This window comes from Cavia porcellus, unplaced genomic scaffold (assembly GCF_034190915.1).
Source record: "Cavia porcellus strain 051 isolate PalLab524CR breed Dunkin Hartley unplaced genomic scaffold, mCavPor4.1 scaffold_13, whole genome shotgun sequence".
NCBI lineage: Eukaryota > Metazoa > Chordata > Mammalia > Rodentia > Caviidae > Cavia > Cavia porcellus.
Window position 1 is genome coordinate 34,637,349 of NW_026947496.1, and position 21,190 is coordinate 34,658,538.

Here is a 21,190-nt window from a genome sequence, read left to right on the forward strand (position 1 = left end):
TGCCTTAAGTACCAAAGATCTTTATTCTCAATTCTGAAATTGACTCAGTTCTGAAATGGCAGATAATATGTCACTGTGAATTTAAGAGGTCCCAAAAACTCTACTCAAGTCTAGTCAGTATTACATCCCTCTCTCACTGTATGAGATAAACTAATCAATCTTCAATATACAGAAGTTGAAAGCAAAAAGGGAACAAACATTTTTACAGGCAGATGATCCCAGTTACCTCAAAGGTTAATTTTCAGACTTACATAATCATAGACCTGTCCAATTCCAGTGAAAATCAAGAGATCAATTCCAGATATATTAGGTCAGGCAAGCATGCAAAATTCAGAATTAAAAAGCAAAACAAAACAAGTTCTGGATGGCCAAATACACTCCTCAGGTGAAGGTGAACTGATAAATTTTTTTGTGGTACCGGGAATCAAACTTGAGCTTGCCAGGGAGGTGCCACTGTGCTATATCCCTGGTTCGTGAAGGTGAATCTGAAGACGCCAAACAGAACCAAAAGGAGAAACTGAAAGGGACACTTCAAAATTACCAAAAGTGATCCCCTGGTTTTAGACTTGAGAGTGAGCAGACTCCAACTGGTGAAGCTCATATGGTGAGATTAGGTACACCGATCTAATTCCCGGTACTACTTGTAGTTACACGTACTTAAAATACAAGTACATACCCAGAAACACCAAGTACACTGATTTAAATAAAACTGTTTAAGACTGATAAACAGGAAACAGGTGGAGCTGTTAGTACAGCACAGCGGCATACCACATGTTTAAGAGTAAATGGAAAGAAAGAAGCTTTCATTTTAATATTTTCAAAAATACAATCAAGTCTATCCAACTCTCATTTATAAGAAAATGCCTAGCTTTAAAAATGTACATTCATGGCTCTCCTACACTGTTGCACTGTTTTCCTTTTTTGTGATGCTGGGGCCAAATCTAAGGCCTGATGCATGTTAGACAAGTATACTCAGCTACAGTCCCAGCCCTTTTGCCTATTTCTTAAGCCTAAGCACTGCGTTTTTTAATGATATATGTACATTTTAATTGTAGGTCTAAGGAATAAACAAAATCCATATTTTGGTAACTCATAGTGTTTTTATAAAATGAAAAGCTCTCTATTAAAATACACTTTTCACTGGGAAAAAATAAATAAAAGACAAATGAATCTACCCAAAGTAAGCACTAACTTTGGTAGATTTCAGTGTAGGACAGTCCATAAACAAGCATATATGCCCTTATTCCCCACAGCTGTTCAACTTCCAAGCTAAGAATTTTTAAAATCTTTTGAGATTTTATTATGTTGAGATTTTTCATTCCACATCATCTTCAGCCAAGCTCTGAGCACTTACAATTCTCTGAAAAAAATAAAATAAAAATTTAAATTTGGAAATTATCACAAGCATTAATCAGGATTCAAAGTTTAATATAACTCTTTTGTAGTCAAAGAATCAAATTTTGCTAAAGTTCACCCATACTGACATTTAAACACTAACACTTTATACATTATTACCTAAAAATGATCATACTACCAGTTCCATATCAAAAATTCAAATTAACAAAAGAAGCATGACATTTTAATATCCTACGTATTAATCATTATGTAACTTAAAAAGAATTTAAAACATCATTCCCACACAAACTAAGAATAGCAATGACTTTTTAAAATAATTGTTCTATGCTCTACCATTCCATCTTTTGGCTCAAAGCCACTGAAGAAGGAACATGGTACAGTATTTTTTTTCTTTTTGCAGTGCTGAGAACTGAACCCAAGGGCAAGGGGGTCTATTACAGAGCTATATTCCCAGCCCGTTTGTTGAGACAGTCTCTACTAAGTTGCCCAGCTTGCCTTAAACTTGCAATCCTCCTGCCTCAACTTCACAAATAACTGGAATTACACACAGGGAGGTATATGCCACTATGCCAGCCTAGGAATATTGTATTCTGAAATTAGCATTCCCAAAACATATCTAGAGAATGTAAACAAAATTAACTGAACTAAAGGAGGTGGTTTTCATAGAGAGAAACTTAGGTTTTATCCTGAACTCACACATTTCAGAATATACCATTTACAAGTCAATTTTCCAAAAGCACTGTTAGGCTATTGTTAAAGGTTCATGGGTTGCAAAGTCAGTAACTACTGTGGCAGTACTGAGAAGAGGCAGATCTTTAATGAACCTCTTTATACATAAGCCAGTTACCCAAGTAACATTGTTACCGATGCCTACCCTTCAAATGGCATATACCACTCAACAAAGGATTCTGATATCAATAGGCTAGAATCACATTAGTCTAATTTTAAGAGATTTAGACTACTGGCTTTCCAACTTGTTGTTTTTCCTCAGATCTCTGGAGCTTTTATTTTCTGATCTTTTTTCAAACTAGCTGAGTTATTCTGAAGGTTATTCTCAGTGGTAGGATGCTTGTCTAATACATACAAGGACCAGAAAAATTAAGTTACAACATAAAATTTCACAAAAAATTTTCCAGTCATTTTACTAATTTTCAATTGCACAAACCTACAAAATTAACACACATGATATACACACTATTTCAAAAAGCAGGCTGATTTGGGCTTGTTGAAAGAACTCAAAATGAACAGAATACTCAATTAACTTTTTATGTGTTTTTTTTTGGGTTTTCTGAGATAGTCTTGCTATATAGTTCAGGTTGGGCTCAAACTCACTGTAAATCTTCTATCTTGGCCTCCCCAGTGCTGGGACTATAGGTGTGAGCCACAATACCTGGTTAATTAACTCTTAAGTTATACATATTTTAATCTTTTAAATATTATACATGGTACCTTGTACTTTTGAGTAAGAGTTTGGAATTGCAGCCAAATAGCTCCAAACTCTAAGCCCACCTCAACAGGACCAGACTGAAATCTTATACAACAAAGGTCTGAAGGAGTCCAGACTCATTTATGCCTAGTGAATAAGCCATGCCATATCAGCTCCCATGTCTTCTGTTAGGCCAACTAATGAAGGTGTGGTGAACCAGCAAAGTAGACAATGCTAATTTTAGAACCATGTGAGAGTGGCCTGCATTTAAGGACCTAAACACAAATATCTAAGAAGTCTTAGGACTTAACAACCAAGCATACATTCATTCCTGAGTCACTGTTGAGACACCATCACTAATTCTTATGCCCGGTTTTTCTGTCTGTCTGTTTGACACAGGGTCTTGCTATATAGATCAAATTGGCTTTGAACTCACTATATAGCTCCTGTCTTAGTCTCCTGAGGGCTGGAATTATAGGCATGAGCCACCATCATGCTCTGTTTATATCCAATTCTTTAAATGTTATACCACTGATGGAAAATTTCAAGACTGGTATGTTCAGCATTCTATGTTCACTAGACTCATATACAAATGTCTCTAAACATTTAATTCTTTGTTCATACTCAGTCTGAATTTCATAACCCTCCAATTCCTTACCTGACTAATTGTTGGGAGCTTAGTGAGAAGCATCTGGAACACTGGTGGTGGAAGAGTTTGCTGTAACACCTGCAATAACTGCTGTGGCTGTCCACACACAGCAATTGCGTTTGTCAGATGGTCCACACCCTTCTCATATTCACCTGCAAAATTTACACAAAATTACATTTACTCTGAAAAGCTGTAACCATCAAACATTCACCTGCTGTCTCCAAGTGATGCTGACCAAAAACACTGTAAATAGAAAGTTGGAAATATTATTAATAAGAATGCATATTATATGTGTTAATTTGGAAATATCTCCAATATACACATATAAGGGAGAAATTAAGATGCTGAAATTCTCAAATATTGTTTATACCCTTAAAATATTTCTGAAACATCACTAAAAACAGAATTGTACACCTCAAGAGAGAAGACTGGAGGCTGAGGTGAAAAGGAGACTCAATTTCACTTTATTTATTTTTTTGATACTGGGGATCAAACTCATGACCACACGCTTACTAGGCAGGCATTATGCTGCTGAGCTAAATCCCCAGCCCTTCAATTTCACTTTAAATCAACCCTGTGCCATCTGAATGTTAGTTCACAGAAATAAGAGAAAAACATTCTAAAGTGATGCTAATAAAAAAGAAAGTTCATATAATGGAAGTATAACAGAAAGAATGTTAAGATAATGGTTATCTCTATAGACACATAATTCTATAATATTTAGTTTTTGAAGGTTCATTTATTTCAATAAACACTAAGTACTCACCATGTGGTCACTGTCCTCAGTAAATTCTGTTTTAAGTGAAAATTCAAAGAACTGTTTGCCTACAGTGCCCTTTATCACCCTTCACTCCAAATTATCCTTTCAAGAGTGTCTGTACAGCGCACCATTATGGCATATCAACCTACCTTGTGTACACCTATCACCTTATCTCTTCAACCTACCTACAATAACCAAGTGCAAATCAATACCCTGGTTACAGCTACTGCAAAACTTTCCTTTGTCTCTATAACCCAAGAGGCTCATACCTTCTGCTAACGCTTATACAACTAGGGCAGACTAACCTGTTAGCATAAGTACAAAATCTCAGACCTCTCATGGTTCTTGACACATATAAGATTATTTATAAACTAAATTCTCTTTATTTACTAAACAAAAATTTCACCTCACATGCTGGTGTGGTGACACACACCTGTAATCTCAGCATCCCCGCAGGCTACAGCAAGAAGGCTGAAAATTTAAGTTCGGCTCAGTGACTTGGTTCAGTGACTCAGCAAAAAGCTGTCTTAAAAAGGACCAGGGATGTAGCTCAGTATACAAGCACTGGATTCAATCCCCACTACTATAAAAATAAGAGAACAAGTCAGTTTGCAATTAGCCTATCAAATGTTAATTTAACAGCTTTCCAATTTTTAACTTTACTCAAATAGCTTAAACATTTCCTCCTTGATCTTAGTCTCCTAACCTTAACTAAGTATAGTAGACATCATTCTTAGTGGTTTTTATGACCAAATCCATCAACACCCCCACAACTTTTAATTAGTCACTAGAATTATTTTACAGATAAACTGCTGCATTCTGCATCTTTTTTTTTTCTTCCTTTTTTTGATACTAGGAATCGAACTAAGGACCTTCCACTTGCCAGGAAAATGCTGTGCCACTGAACTATTTCCTTGGTCCCTGAGCACATTTTTTTTTTTTTTATTAAGGGCAATTTGTGACTTAAAGAAAAGGTTTTAGGCTACTGCCACTAACTTACTTTCCTTTTCCTACAGACTGGCTAATATCTTACTACTACCACATCCTACTATCCCAATGAGCTTGACGGGGCTAAGTGTCCTGGGGAATAACTGTGCCATCAGGCTCCAGGTACATAACCTTGCAAGCTGATGACAAGCATGGCTCTTATCACTGTCACTCCTGGTGTTTTTTTCTGGGGGTCTTGAATCTGGTATACAATGGTGTGTTGTTCTTGTCCTACTACTGTCTGCTGTGGAAACAGAAATTTTCACCCCAAGTTTGAGTTTGGTATGATTAAAGGTTTCTAAAACCTCACAACCATGTTCACAAACAGCTGAATATCTTCTGTCAATGTGGAAATTGTGGCTATCGCACCTACAGAGTTTTCCAGAATACCTCCTAGCTGTGTTGATCACTGTCACTTGGCTGTATATAGCCATCATTTTAATCTACTCACTCAAATCCATTCCTTAGTATTAAAAGGATATAACAGTGCCCATCCTCATAGAACCTACTCAGGGCTGTGCACTGATCCAGCTGTCAACTAATGCAATATGTAGAAGTAGACTGGCTGACCTAATCAGCACCAGCCTGTAAACAGACACCAGAAGAACCTCAAATCTCTTATGAATCAGGACTTTTAATTACTTTTTCTGAGGACCCAAAAATACTGAAGAATATATCCAGAACACACTGATACAACCTCAATCATAGTGAACTGGTCATCTTCTGCTCCTTTTCTGTGCAAAAAGGATATTGCTAGAACTTCTGCTAATTAGACAGATCACAAGTGGAACCTATTATCTCTGAATAAAATTGAAACCATCAAACGAAAATAAAACTCAGTAGCAGCAGTACCACCTGGGATTAAGCAGTGACCTGGCTTTGAAAGGCATGCTCTCTCTACTCTCCCTAAGGCCTGGCCTTCTCTCCAATCATGAGGGAAAATAGATACATCTGGAAATGGTTCCTGATTGGTATTTATTTTGCATTGTTCTGTACTTAAAAGATATTTTGGTCTTTCTACTCTATTTTTTTTTAAATCTTTTTTAGTCTGTTAGTAAATAAGGAGAACTAGACTACCTGTCTCTTTAAGTGAAATTGAGCAAACTGTAATTGTATCAAGAAACTGCTTCTTAGGAAAGAGGAAACATGGTAAAAAGTTGGTCACCACCACCTTAACACATTCACAATGGAGCCATAATTCTTGCACACTGCTACTGGGCAATTGTGCCACCAGGTGGTGTGGGACAGTCATGTATGTATGTACCTCCCATGATTCAAACTTGTGGGAATGTGGGAAGGTGTTACTTATCCCATAAAGGAAACAACACACAAATGTACCACATACATGGTTCAATTCTGTCTCAATCTAGTCATATGGCAGAGAGAAAAGAAAAACTAGATATATGACATCATTTTTTATGACAGAAGCTCTTAAGGCTTAAATCTCCACCTGACAACTGGTTGGTTCTGAAATGAGGTGTCATGAACTCACTGTGTGACCTTGATTAGATGAATTAATGTTCTCTGGCACTATTATTAGCCATTTCTTCTTATAAATACTGGAAAAAACCTGAAGATTGATGGCAAAGTTGAGAAATACAGTCTTAGTTCTTATTCCTTCAGTTATTAGTTGTATTATACTACAGTTATATACCACAAATTACTTGAGTGTCTTCATTTGTATAAACTACTTACACCATCTATATAATAAAGTAAGCTTAAAACTCACTTAAAAACATCACTGAAAACAGAAATTCATAATGACTATTTTTTTCTAGAGCCAGTAGTATATAAAATAATCTGCACATTATTAAGTGTGCAAAAACCTGCCTTGAAATGTTTACCGAATGTTAAAAAGCAGACTACAAGAAACTCCCCTTATCATAAATATGTACCGCTGTGAAGAATTCTATCTAGCTATAAGGACTATTACCTTGAGCCAGTAACTCTTCACCAAGTTGTATTTCTTCCAGGAAAAATTTCTGAACAGCTTCTGCATCTTTAAGGTCAGGTAACTAATTGGAAACAAAATATTTACAGACTGTTTTGAAAAATTATTGTAGAACTATAACCAACACACAGAATATCAGAAAAAATAATTCACTCTATTGAACAGATCACAACACCTACAAAAGTTTAATATCTACTTTAAATGATCAGACTGGTATTACCTGAATAGTTCTTAGAAAGTGGAGAATCAAGTGTAAGGAGAAAATATGTCACATGTATACTACTTTCTTTTTTTTTAAACAAGACCTTATTCTGTGTCCAAGGCAGTCTTAAACTCACTACATAATCCAGAGCTAGACTTTAATTCACAATCCTCCTGCTTCAAATCTTGGGAGCTATAGGAATGTGCCACAACATCCAGCTATGTACTTTATTTTATTTTCACATTTTGTAGATTTTTAAACAATTTATTTATTTTTTTAACAACTTATTTATATTTATTCTTTTGATTCAACATTTCATTTGGATTACAATGAAAAAAATTTAAAAATTAAAATGTAACATCAAGTAATATGAATTACATACTGATCCCTGCTATTTTTAGTTGTTATTTCAAACTATTAGCAGCTTTATTTGCACTTATGTTACTATTTTGTACTTTGTTATATATTACTAGACTAAACAAATATATGATTTCCAGCATCTCTATGACTTGTTTTTTTTTTTTTTTGTCTTTTTCCTTTTTATCAGTACCGGGGATCGAACTCACGACCACCTGCTTGCAAGGCAGGCGCTTATCCCACTGAGCTAAATCCCCAGCCCCTATGACTTGTTTAAAAAAAAAAAATAGTGGGAGTGGTAATACACATCTGTATTGCTGTTTGAAGCCATTCTGGGCTATATAGTAAGGCTCTGTCTCAAAAGCCCCTACTAAAACCTAAGACTTCTATAGTTTTTGATTTTTATACATACTCTTATGATCTAATATGTGAAAAAAGCCCATAAATTTCTGAAAGCAGAGACATCTTTCACTGATTATCCTATCATACCGTAAAATTTTTATAATATTTCTGAATCTAAAATGACTGGGGACGTAGTTAAATGGTATGTGGGAGGCCCCGGGTTTCATCCCCAGCACCATGAAACAAAGCAAAACAAAAACAAAAACAAAAACAAAACAAAACAACCCCCCCCCCCAAAAAAAAACCCAAAAGACAAAACCAAAAACCTCACTTACGGATGTCTCTATTTTCCTACATCCTTAGGAAGAAAAGTTTACAATAAACACTGTCTCTCAGAAGGATCATTTGGATTTATTAGGTCATTTGGATGTATTATAGCGAGGTAGTTTTCTCCCAGTTTCACTTTACTGTTACCATATCTATTCAATTAGTTATGTCACTGCTCAATTGTTTCAAAATAACAAAATGTAACATTTATTTATTTATTCCTAGCTTTAAGGTAAAAGAACCACTACAGATAAGTCTCACCCATACTCTGAAATCCAAACGACTAATTTCAGTAAGAAGGAAAGTAGCATGCACAATTGTTAATGTTTTATTTACTTACATATGTCACAGAACATTTTTTGTCTAGTAGATAAACCTATGAAGTCACTAAAATAACCATGAACACAGGACCTATAAAAGGCAAAAGATGAATAAAAAGATTTATGCACTACAAGGTAAAATTTGGATTAGACAGGTACCAGTAATTTTGATCAGTTGGAAATGAGTAGTATGTGGTTCTTTGAAAGGAGCTGGAGCAAAGAAAACTAAATCAGTATGTTACATTCTATCATTTGAAGCAGCTGAGTAAAAAGTATTTCAAACATTTTTGGTGTAATTGTTTTTGGGAGACCATTTTACTGCCTCTTTGTACAATAAGCTATTTGCTGTTACTGCCAATAAAGGGGAAATGCTCAAGGACTGGATAATCTTCAGTAACTTTAAACAGAAAGTCAATGTCTCAATATCAATTGTCTTTCTCAAAATATGCATCTAAAGTAGTTAATATTTTTATAACATAATCCGAACAAAAAGCAAACTTAAGTATTACCTTGGAAAGCCCAGCTCTCTCCTTGGCAAGCTTCTGTTTCTTTCTTCCTACAAGAAATGCAATGTAATATTTTTATTCTGCCATTACCAAAACAAGAATAAAAAAAAAGTCTAATTGCTGTGGGTGTCATTTCTATTTGCAAAACATTCCCAACTCTAGAATCGAGGATCTCTGGCCTTCTTGCAAGCTGTCAAGACTACATGAGTAGTCCTAGTCAAGTTATTACCAATGTGACATTTCTGGTCAGAATCTTTTACTATTCCTCTGGGTCTATAGGTCTAGCAATTCATAGGATGCAGATAGTTCTAACAGCTGAACCTCAGAAGCACAAGTTTCCATTTCCAACCTATACAGGATGTGTAAAGGGGAAAGAATTAGGTCACTGCTATTCGAGAACTTTATTACTGAAATATGAGATTATCTTTATTAACTGATGAAAAGTAGTATTCTTAAATGGAAAAGATAATAGTGCTTAAAAATTGTCTAAAAATATAGAATTTATGCATTTGAAAAAAAAAAAGGCCAAGGACTGGGGATATAGCTCAGTGGCACAGTACCTGCCTGTTAAGCCGCAAGGTTCCTGAGTTCGATCCCCAGTACTAGGGAAAAAAAAAAAAATGCCAAGAGCAGCCAGGCATAGTGACACGTATTTGTAATCCTAGCTATTCAGGAGATTGAGACTGGAGGATCACAAGCTCCAGGGCAGCCTGGGCAACTTTAGAGAAACCCTGTCTCAAAAAAGAGCTTGGGATACAGCTCAATGCTCTCTGGGTCCAATCACTAGTGTGTACATGGAGTGGGGTTGGGGGAAGCTGCTGTCAGCTGGGCATCGGTACCACAGACCTGTAACCCCAACACTGAAACTGGGCTGGGGATATACCTCAATGCAGGAGCTCTGGGTAACTGGGGCCCAGTATCACCAGAGGGAAAGAAAAAAATCCTCAAGCTAGTCTGTATGCTGTTTTTGATATGACATCAAGCAATACTATCAGATATGGTGACAAGAGGGTACAGACAAACAGTTAAGCACAGGTTTTGAGCTTAAATGTCCCAGTGTGTATCCTGCCTCTTTCACTTAACAGTAACCTGTACCTCACTTTTTCCATAAAATAGTTCTAATAACAGTATCTATTTCATAGGGCTTTTGTGAGGAGTAAGCTAATACTGTAGATGTATTTTTTAATAGTGCCTGGTTCCTAACATGTGCCACAAAACAAGCAATGAGTCAATTCCCTCAGATAAGGATTTATACCAAAAACCTAAAGTAGTAGTAACTAAAAAAAGTCTACAAACCCTCCACTACCAATGCTTAAGAAGTGACTGGCTTATCTAATCTAGACAGATGGGTTAATTTACTACTTTTTCATTCTAGTCTTTCAAACTACATTTAACCACCAGTAAACCAAGTCCTCCACAATACCCCAAATCATCCCACTTTTTCTTTTTTTTTGTGGGGAATGGGAAGAGACCAGGACTCGAACTCACAACTGTGCCACCACTCTGGCTCCTCAAATCAGGCCACTTTTAAGATTTAAATACAATTCTAAGAGTTTCAACAGAAAAACATTGGTTAAAGCTGATCTTATAAATTACTTCAAAGACACGCAACTAATTAAACAGATCACAATTCCACCCGATTTAAGGGTTGGTCCTTTTCCGGATAAAAACAATGAGTGTTACTGAACTGCTCAGTGGCATGGTTTAGACTTAAATGTGTGCTGGAGTAGTAGTGAAACTGGAAGGCTGCAGGGCAGTCAGAAGACAAGGAATATACTTAAGTATCATAGGAAATACTCAGAATTCAGACACAACAAATCAGGCATTTCCAAATGTTTGACCTTAATTTGCTTAGTTAATCCTCATAACTCTGAAGCAGGCACTGTCATCCCCATTTTATTGGTAAGAACATTTACCAACGTCACAACTAGTAAATGATCAAATGACTACTCAAAGCCAGACAGAAAAACTTCAGAGCCATGTCCTCAAAAAGGATTCCACTCTCTCATCATATTTAATAATGAAAGACACATCTGTCAAAATGAAACACACTTTCAGAAACAAAGGCAGCAAATTTGTGGAAGAAACAATGAAAAATACTATTTGCTAAGTCAGAATTTAGGGCAAATGATGCTCAAACTCAGTACAATGAAACTTTAATTTCATCATGATCCAACCTTTTAAGAGTGGAGAGAAATGTACATTGTTAAACACTAGTCACCAAATTTTAAGATCCCTGGCGGTGGGGGGGGGGGTGTTTAACAATGAATGGAATTCGGACCTAGCTCATACTTGTCAGGCAGGCACTGGGCCATTGAGTTCTCTACCACTGGCTTTTCATTTTTGGCAAAGATTAAAATTCTGAACTGGGTAAGGTGAAATTGCAGTATTTTGGGAGGTTGAGGTAATATGATCAACAAGTTTGAGCAAAACTGGAGCAATTTAGACCTTGTCTTAAAATAAGAAATTAGAAATGGACTGGGAATGTAGCTCAGTATGAATATCCTGGGTTCCATTCCCAGTACTAAAAAGATTAGTAGTCCAACTTTAGTATCATAACACAAGAAGCATTTCTGTAATAATGGCATAAACGGTAGCCTGCAAAGCCAACCAAGAGTTACAAAATCAGGTCCTCCCTGCACGATTTGTTGACAGTCCCAAATGCTATTGTGTAAACCTAACAGTTAAAAACAGGTATGTCTACTTAAAAAAAAAAAAACCTCACATAAGTCATGAGTTAAAATACACCCCAAATTTATTCAAAATACATTCAATGTAATAAGACACTTATTGCCAAATGGTGCATCATTTTATAAAGTACTGTATAAATAAAACTTTTCTGTACATGGCACTAGTTTGGAGCTTTTTTTCCCCAGAGAAGGTGTTTTATGAAATTTAGGGTTGGCTTAAATGTGCCATCCACCCATATAGCTTCCAAGTGCTGGGACAGGCTTGTACCACTAGGCTCAGTTTAAATTTTACTTAATGATTTAGATTAAGTTGGGCATGGTGGGACATGTCTGTAATCCCAGAACTCAGTGACTGGTAGGAGGGTCACCATTCAAAGCAGTCTGAGCTACATGGTAAATTCAAGGCTAATCCAAACAACAAACCGAGACACTATTTAAAAAGATTTAGATTGTTTTAAGAGTCCTGACAGGCACAAGATATGGTGGCACAGACCTGTAATGCCAGCATTCAGGAGGCTGAGGCAGGAGGATCACTGCAAGTTCCAGGCTAGCCTAGACTACAAGATCTTGTCACAAAAACAAAACAAAACAAAACAAAACAAAAAAAAACACAGCTGGAGCCTGTACAATAGCACATGTCTACATGTCTATAATCCCAGATATTCAAGAATGGAAGCAGGAGGACCACAAGTTTGAGACTAGCCGGAGAAACACAATAAAATTTTTACAAGGACTGGGAAGTGAGGGGTAGTGGCACATGCCTATATTCTCAATGCTCTAGAAGGCTGAGACCAGCAATCACAAGTTTGAGCCTAGACTGGAAGACTGAATGAGATGCTCTCAAAAATTCAAAAAGGGGATGGCAATGTGGCTCAATGCTAAGCCCTAGGTTCAATCCTCAGCACAAAAAACCAAAAACAAAATCCCCTGGAGATTTGAAATGTAGCTCAGTGGCACAGCACACACTTAAGGTACTCAAGATAGAGTTCAACTTTTAGCACAAAAAAATTCTAATGGAAGATAAAAGGTCTGAATAAATTAAGATTCCAAACCTAATAGCAAATCTTATTTTTAACAAATATCTTTCAAAAAAAATCAAGAAAGCCAATAATCCAAATGCCTGCTTTGAGAATCCTTTTTATTGGTGATGTATTCTACTTGAAATTCACTTAAGAATTCAAAATTTTAAAAAAATGAAACAAAACATCCTAGAAACACAATGCCCAAATCCAGCCACTTACACAATTATCTTTGAAAAGACTGCAAAATTACTCTGAATGGAAGTTTTACTTGCTAGCAACTATTTCAAACTTTTGTTTATAGAAAGAAATCTTACACTCATCTATTAGTATATGTCAGTGACAGTACTATAACAAGGTCATTTTGCTAAAAAACTGAAAAACAGTGCTTGAAACTGTCTAAAGTTACTGGTGTAGATAGTAATTCACTTATATTCTTCTCACCAAGATTAAAAAAATTTTTTTTACCGGGGCGCTGTAGCTCACTAAGGAGGCTGAGACATGTAGCGAATTTGAGACCAGCCTGGGCTACAAAGTAAGCTCAAGGCCAACCTGAACTGCATATAGAAGCCCTTTCTCAAAAAGACCGAAAAAATTTTTTGAGGCCAGGGATTTAGCTCAGCGGCACAAGCGCCTGCCGGCAAGTGCAAAATCATGAATTCAATCCCTGGCACGAAAAAAAATTTTTTTTTAAAAAAATTTAAAACATGGAAAAGATTTCAAAAACATTCCTCAGTTTGTCTAAAATAGTAACGCTTATGATTTCTTTAGGCAGAAATCACTTGCTTAAAGTTTTCATAAAAACCAATCCATTCTTAGAGCTCTGCATTTGAATCCAACACACTCATCCATTTTTGAAGCTACAGTATAGGATATCTGTCTTCCAATAATTACATTTGATCAGTGTTTACGTTGGAACCTTTTTTTTTTTTTTTTTTTTTTTGGCCCTTTTATAGGTACCGGGGATTGAACTCAGGACCGCACACTTGCAAGGCAGGCGCTTAAGCCGCTGAGCAAAATCCCCAGGCCCTGAACCTTCTTTATAATAGAACTATGGTGGGCACCTCAAACATTTCTTTTCAGAAACAAGGAGCAGGTGGCATCATCTGATTTTATACAGCTATCGAAGATTTAGCCAGGCGTTGTGGCTTGTGCTTATAACCCCAGCACGAAGATAAGAGGGTGTCCCAAGCTGTCGGAAGGCTTGACAATAAGTTGCTCAGCCTGGGCAACTTATTAGCAAGATCATGTCTCACAACGTAAAAATGTAAAAGCGGTTTGGCGTTGCAGCTCAGTTCAAAGACGCTGGGTTATTCCTCAGTACCACAAATAATTAAACAAAATAAATTTAAGATGCAGAAAGTCCAAGGCCATGCTGCTCATCAGTGATTGGGACTTCGAAATCCAATGTCGGATTCCAAGTAATCTTCCTTCCATTAGAAGAGCTAAAACTTGGGGCCGGGGATATAGTTCGGCTGCACAGCGCCTGCTTGGCACGCACAAGGCATTAAGTTCGATTCCCGGTACAAAAAATAAAAAAATAAAGAACTAGGACCAGTTGTATTCAATAGGTTACTCAATAGCTAGCCTACACGTGGCTATAGAACACTCGTGATGCTACCTTAACTAAACAATAAGGATACGGAATCTTCGCTATTTGTACCTTCTTGGCTTTAATAATATAGCTGAGCACCATACATCTGTTATAAAAATGTTATTTCAACAAATTTGCTTTTCTGCTGTTGCAAATTAAGCTATCCCCGGATCACGATGGTTTCAAGGGACTGAATCTCTCTCTATGGTGTAAACCTCTCTTAAAAGATGTCGCAGGTATGAAATAAGACTGAGCCACAAGACAAGCGCAGCCCTTTGGACTCCCCCGCAATTTCTCTAGCATTCACTCATATCTTGGAAGCACTCAGAGCGAAGCTGCCAAGAGGGTTTAAGAATGCAGTATCAACAAAGGATCTGAATTTGCGAATTTAGGCTGACGCTAATATCAGTCACACACACAAAGCACGAATCCTGGATGAAAAACAGAAGCTTTAAAAGGTGAATTTCGTAAAAAGAGACCACTTAGGCGAGGTGGCGCAAGCCCGTAATTCCAGCATTTTGAGAGCCTGAGGCAGACGGATCCAAAATTCGTGCCCAGCCCGGATAATTGCGCGCTATCTTAAAAATACAAAAGAGGTGGGGGTGTATAGCTCAGTGCCTCAGTGCAGGCCCTAGGCTGCTGCTCCCACCCCAAATAGCAACAGAAGTCAGGATAATCTACACAGTCAGAGAGGGAAACACAAAATGGGGCCGATCCTTCTTCAAAATGGAGGGAACCTGTGAAGGGCCCAGACCAGGACCCCTGGGCCGCGCGACGGCGCCATATCTTCCTCAGCTGTACGCAAAGCAACCGCCAAGGTGAGGCGCGGACCCACTCACGTTCTCGAAGTCTGTTCTTGAAGTTGGGATCACTTCGCCTCTTGCGGTCGAAGTAGATACAGTATCCGATAAAGAGGGCCCCGCACACGCCGGCGGCGATGGCGCTGTTCCGACCCACCATGTCCTCTCGACTTCAGCGTGCCGGCCGCAGGGGGCCCGCACTGCAGCGGTTGGTCACGAATCTACAAAGCAATTGTACAGCCTGCAGCTGAAGCTCCCTAAAAAGCACCGGAAAGAACTAGCAGGGGCACTTCCGGCTCGCGAGGCCCATAGGGCGTCCTCGGCTGTGCCTGCGCAGAAGCGCAGTGGCCAGAGCTCGGGTTGCCACGTGGGAGCCGCCCTGGCGGCGCGGCTGACATCGCATGCGCCCTGAGGTTTTGCAGTAAGCCTTTTCTTTGATCCCGGCGAGTGTCTTGGCAATGGTAAGCAAACTCAGGGAGCAGCAGCGAACCTTATTCGTGGACAATCAAGATGGAGAGCCCCTGATAACAGGGCTTTACCTCACTGTGGCTTATACAGCCTGTTAAATGTTGTGTTAGTAATTAACCTGTAAACTTGCTTTACAAATCTTGAATAAATTTGGGTATTTTATGAGGTGTGAGAGAAAATCGCAACTGTTCCTCTAAAAATATATAACCTTTAAAAGAAGTTTAAGAAAAAAACCCTGCCTTTTCCCTTGTAATATTCTCATTTGTACTATCATACTCAATGAAACTAATCCTAAGAGCAGCACTTTTCCTGAGTCCAGAGGTTATATAACCCAAGAAGGTAATGGAAAACTCCTAATGTGTGCCCACCTCATCAGATACAAGGACTGCCTCCTCCCAAATTTGTAGCTGGAGTCTGAGGTAAAAACAGCCTTGAAGAGGCCTGTGCTCCTAACCTAAGCAGTTTGGTGTCTGAAATGACAGCATCGGTGCTTTGGACATGTAATTGAGGAAAAGTCTCTAAGTAATGATGATACAGAGCTCCTCCTGGTAATACTGGAAATTAGTCCAAAGGCACTGTGTTCACTAACCCAAATGGAGTAGGAGATACAAATACACCAAAGTGAATTCAGATTCGAGGGTTGCACAAGAATAAGATGAAATGCTTTTCCTATATACCCTGCACACAGATTTTTATTCCAAAAGTTAACGGTGAGCTCAACTATTTAGGATTTTATCCTGAGCCTCTGGTGTGTAGATTTGTCCAATGCCATATAGCTGGCATGAAACCTAAAGCCAAGGACCAGGCTTTGTGGTAGGTTATGGGTTATCTCTAGATGTGTCTCCAAAGCCTCATGGACGTTTTGGAGATGGCTGGTTCGAGGACGTGTGATGCTGGAATCAAGGGTGTGAGAGTGAAATTGATCCATGGTACAGTCCTAGGACTAAGGCTGCTCCACAGTAAGTGGATATCCTGGATAGGATATAAGGAACCGAAAGAAGATCACTGCTGTTGCCTTGCTGCCTGCGATAAACTGTGCTCTGTGATGGCCCTCAGTCATGCCAACCTGCTTAGCCTACTATGAACTGAAACCTACAAACTGTAAGCCATATAAACACTTCCTACTTTAATTTTGGGTGTTGGGTATTTTGTCTCAGCAATGAGAATAGTAACTAAGACAGTGGCCATGACATTAGGATTCCTGGATAAACCCCAAACAGGGTACTCATCTCTGCCCTCATTCTATATATTGTAAATGTAGCATAAATGTTGAAATAGTTACTATGTGATACAACATGCTAGACAATACATTAACAGAAAAGGAAATACTTATCATAAAATACTATGTGTAGATTCCTTCCAGAAATGAAAACAGTATGGACATCACCAAAGCAATTTTTGTGAGTGGACCCATCAGTAGATTGCAGAGACCTAAATAATCAGTATTTTTACTACAATAAAATATTTGGATAGTCCCATCTACTCTGATACTGAAGTGGAGGACTGTAAATTCAATCCCAGTCTAGGCAACGTTAACAAGACCCAAGTTTTAAAAACAAACCAAAAAACTCAACAACAAAAACCACCAAAAACTATATAGTATTCTGTCATGTGAAATGATCATGTGGACTAAATATATTTGTTTGTATCAGTCACAATGTAGAACTACTGTGATCATAATAGACGTATGAAACCATCCATATAGCACAACCCCCTTATTTCACCAATCAACCTATTTAAGGTACAGTCACAAGGCTGGATCAAGAATACAGACATCTTTACACACGTGTAAAAAGTTCAGAGCTTACAAAATGAAAGCCTGTGACCAACAGGAGCAAGATACGATTCTTTGATACTCAGTGAAAAAATACTTGGGTAGGTGATGTGAAGCATTCCTGTTTTCTTGTTCTGAGTAAGAATCGTTTTACCTTATACTTTATTTTTAATACTGGGAATCGAGCTCATGACCTTGTACTTGCCAGGCAGACACTTACGCTGCTGAGCTAAATCCTTGGCCCTAAACTTTATACCTTAAACCCAAGATCACTAGCAGAAAACACTGTTCATGGAGCAGAGTCAGGGAAAGTTCATTAAAAAAAAATTATGCTCATGATTACTCAAGACTACTGATAATCTTTATTACAATCAGTAAAAATCAAATTGTAGCCACTGATAACCATCCAGTATCTTCCTGTAGCTAGAACTACTTAATTAGATATAGTGGTATTTTTTTCCAGGTAACAAAGAATTACCAGAGTATCTGGACTTTTTTTTTTTTAAAAACACATTACTTTTTTTCGTAGTCAAATGTGTTTTACATTTTTTTTTTCTTTTTCCTTTTTATCGGTACCAAGGATTGAACTCACGACCGCCTGCTTGCAAGGCAGGTGCTTATGCCGCTGAGCTAAATCCCCAGCCCCGTCAAATGTATTTTAAACTATTAAGAGTGACATAAAAACTCTTTCTAGAGAAAAATGGAAATGTCAGTTTCACTGTAACAAATATGAAGTTGCCCAATCATGTGAGTCACAAGTCTGTGCACACAGGCTGCATATGCAGGGACAATCTATGTCATCTACAAATGTCATATCCTTATGACCTAATGGGTCTCTAAGATGTAGGTCTATAGAAGGCAGAAAGAGCTCCACTTTCCTGTATCTGGAGACTGGTTATTTATGCTTTGGATCCTGTACTGTGTTTAGAACAAATATTTGTGACCTGATTATAGCTGAGTATTTTTGCATATATTCCCATTTAAATTTACATAAAGACACATTTGTAGGATATATAGACAAGACTGTATGTGCGTTATGTAGCTTGTTTGCATACAAATGTCTTTTTCATTGCTGAGACAATACCCAACATCCACAACTTAACACTTAAGAGGGAGGGTTTATGTTGGCTTGTAGTTTGTTGAGGTTTCAGCCACAACTGGCTGGCTCCAAGGCAATGGGGCATGGCAGCAAGGCAGTGCAGAATTGCTCACGCCAAGGCAACTGGAAGCAGATAGCTCAAAGGAAGGGAAAGGCAGATACATACTTCCAGGCCACAGCCCCAGTGACCCACTTCCTCTGACCAGGCTTCATTTCTCATTCAGCTATACACTCATCAGCAGGCTCATCCATTGGCTCATCCACTGATAAGCGCCACACTCCATGATCCAATCACCACCCAAGAGCCCCACCTATGAGTGTATACAGCTTAAGGGGGGATATCTAGATAGAAACCATAACAGACATTACAATTTTAGTTCACATTTGTTACTATAGAAATAAAATTTCCATTATAGGTTTTCTGTGTTCTATTATTCCCAAAAGACAAGATTTTCAAAGCAGTAAGTTCTCATATTCCCACCCATCCATCTGTGATACAATCAATAGTCACTGAAGCCCTGCCTAAAATCAGCCATCATGGGTTATTGCCCCTTCTCCAGGTCTCCCACCTGGATAGACACAGCTTGGTAAGACCAGTGAAGGTGTACCAGCTTATCACCCCAGAGAATGCAACAGTATTCTATTTGTTGAACTCTACTTACACTTTGTGACCTAATCATTATATTCCATTAGAAAATGTAGGTATGTAGGTAACTTTAAATATGATATTTTTTTAAAGGCTGTTTTATTCTAAGTGACACAGATTTAAGATTACACATTTTCCTGGGAGAATATCTTTCAAATAGAAATTAAATTAGAAATATGCTGGGTAGTCATTTTGCCAAAGACTTCAATAATGTTGAGTCATTGGTTAGATAAAAGAAATCAGAAATTATTTTACATTCTTATTGGTTAGTTATTATTAGCTGATGGAATAAGATAAAAATCCAGAACTCCAACTTATCGTAAGTGCAAAAGAAAGAAAAATGAGTATGTAATATGTAACAGGTCTCAAATCTTTCATAGATATTATTATTTTATTTATTTGTACTGGGGATCAAACTCACAACTTCCTGTTTGCCAAGCAGGCATTTAAACCACTGAGTTAAACCCCCGGCCACATTCACAGATATAATTACTGGACCTGGAATCAGTATTTTCAATTTAAAGTTACTAAGGCTACTTGGTCTATGTATAATCAGTAATATATCACTAAATTATTAGTTTCATCTCTAGCAAAAATATTCTTGAAATAACCCTTTGAAGAACTAATTACCTATTTCTAACATAGAGTCAAATAATCATTAAAATTCTAAATGTTGACCAGGGCCTAATAAAATAATCTCTTATACCATCACCAGTAACACATAATCCATGAACTAATCTGCCTACATTAAAAAACAAGTGATCTGAAAGGATTACAATGTCAGTAAGACTGTACAAGTCCCACACTCACAATACATAAAAAATCATGATGCTCAGTCCATGAATGCACCACACTTAGATTGGTAGACCTCACCAGAAAAAAGGCAAGCAGCTTCTGATAGTTACTTTTGTTTTCTCAGATTCTTAGTTCGCCCACTCTTTTTCTGTTCTTTCTTCTTCTTCTTCTTCTTCTTCTTCTTAACAAGAACAGCTTTTTCTCCAATAAATACACTTTTAGACTGTCCTGAATCTTTGGAAGCAAAATTAAGTCTCTGCTTGGATTTACTGACATTCTTCAAACATGGATCTGAATTTTGTTTTAATTTTTCTTTATTAACAGAGCGCATGACTCTGAGTTTTCTTCCCATTAGCTCAGAATTATTTAATTTCAGAGCAAGATGAACAGCATCTGTGTTCTGGAAAAAAAAATCAATACATTAATTTCTACCAGAAGTTAATCTGCAGAGACTAGTAAAATATCGATCTTAACAGATGAGAGTAACCTTCAAACTCCCAGAGGAAAGCCCCTCCCACTTCTAGGAAGCTTAGTTCCAAGTGTTTTTTGGGTCATGGTCTATACAAGTTTTCCCAGAGGCACTCAAGCTGCCTCAAAATTTTCAGGAAACTCACAATTGCAGAGACTTCACTTTTTTACAGTAAGGAGTTTTGAATCATTAGTCACATGCAATCTTTTAAACCAAAAACATCTCACAAGCCATCTTTCTGTAATAGTCCTGCTGTGTGCAAAGGACAAGAAAATCTCCATCACATATCTTAAAATGTGGAACTAGATACTCTATAGTCATCCATTTATCTCTACAACTGTATTATTAATTCGTCTAACACACAGGTTTACTACTCCCTTGAAAGTCCAAGAGGTATTTGTTACAGGACTCTGTGAATTTATCAAGTAACAGAAGTTAGAAAACATGGAAACACTCCCAACTTTTCTAAAAAGCTACCCAGCAACACCTATTATCAAATCTTTAAAATAGTCACACATCTTAACCTAGAAATATTGTATCCCAATGGGGAGCAAGCCTAAAGAAGTGATCCAAAATACAAGTAAACATTTGAGGAAAAATATCATCATTACAATTTCATTATTACAGAGAACACTGCTACTATCCAACAGCAG

At 37.5% G+C, this 21,190-nt stretch overlaps 2 protein-coding genes, 2 long non-coding RNA genes and 1 other non-coding gene across 5 annotated transcripts in view; all 5 read right to left on the minus strand.

Moving 5' to 3' along the window:
- Tomm20 (translocase of outer mitochondrial membrane 20) lies at nt 1–15,613 on the minus strand. The gene is made up of 5 exons (XM_003473530.5): nt 15,326–15,613; nt 9,187–9,233; nt 7,112–7,193; nt 3,441–3,583; nt 1–1,360 (listed from the first exon to the last, which is right to left on the minus strand). The coding sequence occupies exons 1-5, from the start codon at nt 15,444–15,446 to the stop codon at nt 1,316–1,318; spliced, it is 438 nt and encodes a 145-aa protein (XP_003473578.1). The 5' UTR covers nt 15,447–15,613; the 3' UTR covers nt 1–1,315.
- On the minus strand, nt 3,895–7,105 carry LOC134478538 (uncharacterized). Its single transcript, XR_010051243.1, has 2 exons — nt 6,671–7,105; nt 3,895–4,774 (listed from the first exon to the last, which is right to left on the minus strand). It is a non-coding gene; the product is annotated as an uncharacterized LOC134478538 (long non-coding RNA).
- LOC134478537 (uncharacterized) lies at nt 9,743–14,549 on the minus strand. Its single transcript, XR_010051241.1, has 2 exons — nt 12,367–14,549; nt 9,743–10,929 (listed from the first exon to the last, which is right to left on the minus strand). It is a non-coding gene; the product is annotated as an uncharacterized LOC134478537 (long non-coding RNA).
- On the minus strand, nt 14,712–14,846 carry LOC111757925 (small nucleolar RNA SNORA14). The gene has a single exon (XR_002792172.1). It is a non-coding gene; the product is annotated as a small nucleolar RNA SNORA14 (small nucleolar RNA).
- Rbm34 (RNA binding motif protein 34) overlaps nt 15,325–21,190 on the minus strand; it is a 21,387-nt gene continuing 15,521 nt past the window's right edge. Inside the window, exon 11 of the mRNA XM_003473533.5 lies at nt 15,325–20,468. Within this exon, the coding sequence (XP_003473581.2) occupies nt 20,175–20,468 (294 nt within the window). The 3' untranslated portion in view covers nt 15,325–20,174. The remainder of the gene's footprint in view (nt 20,469–21,190) is intronic.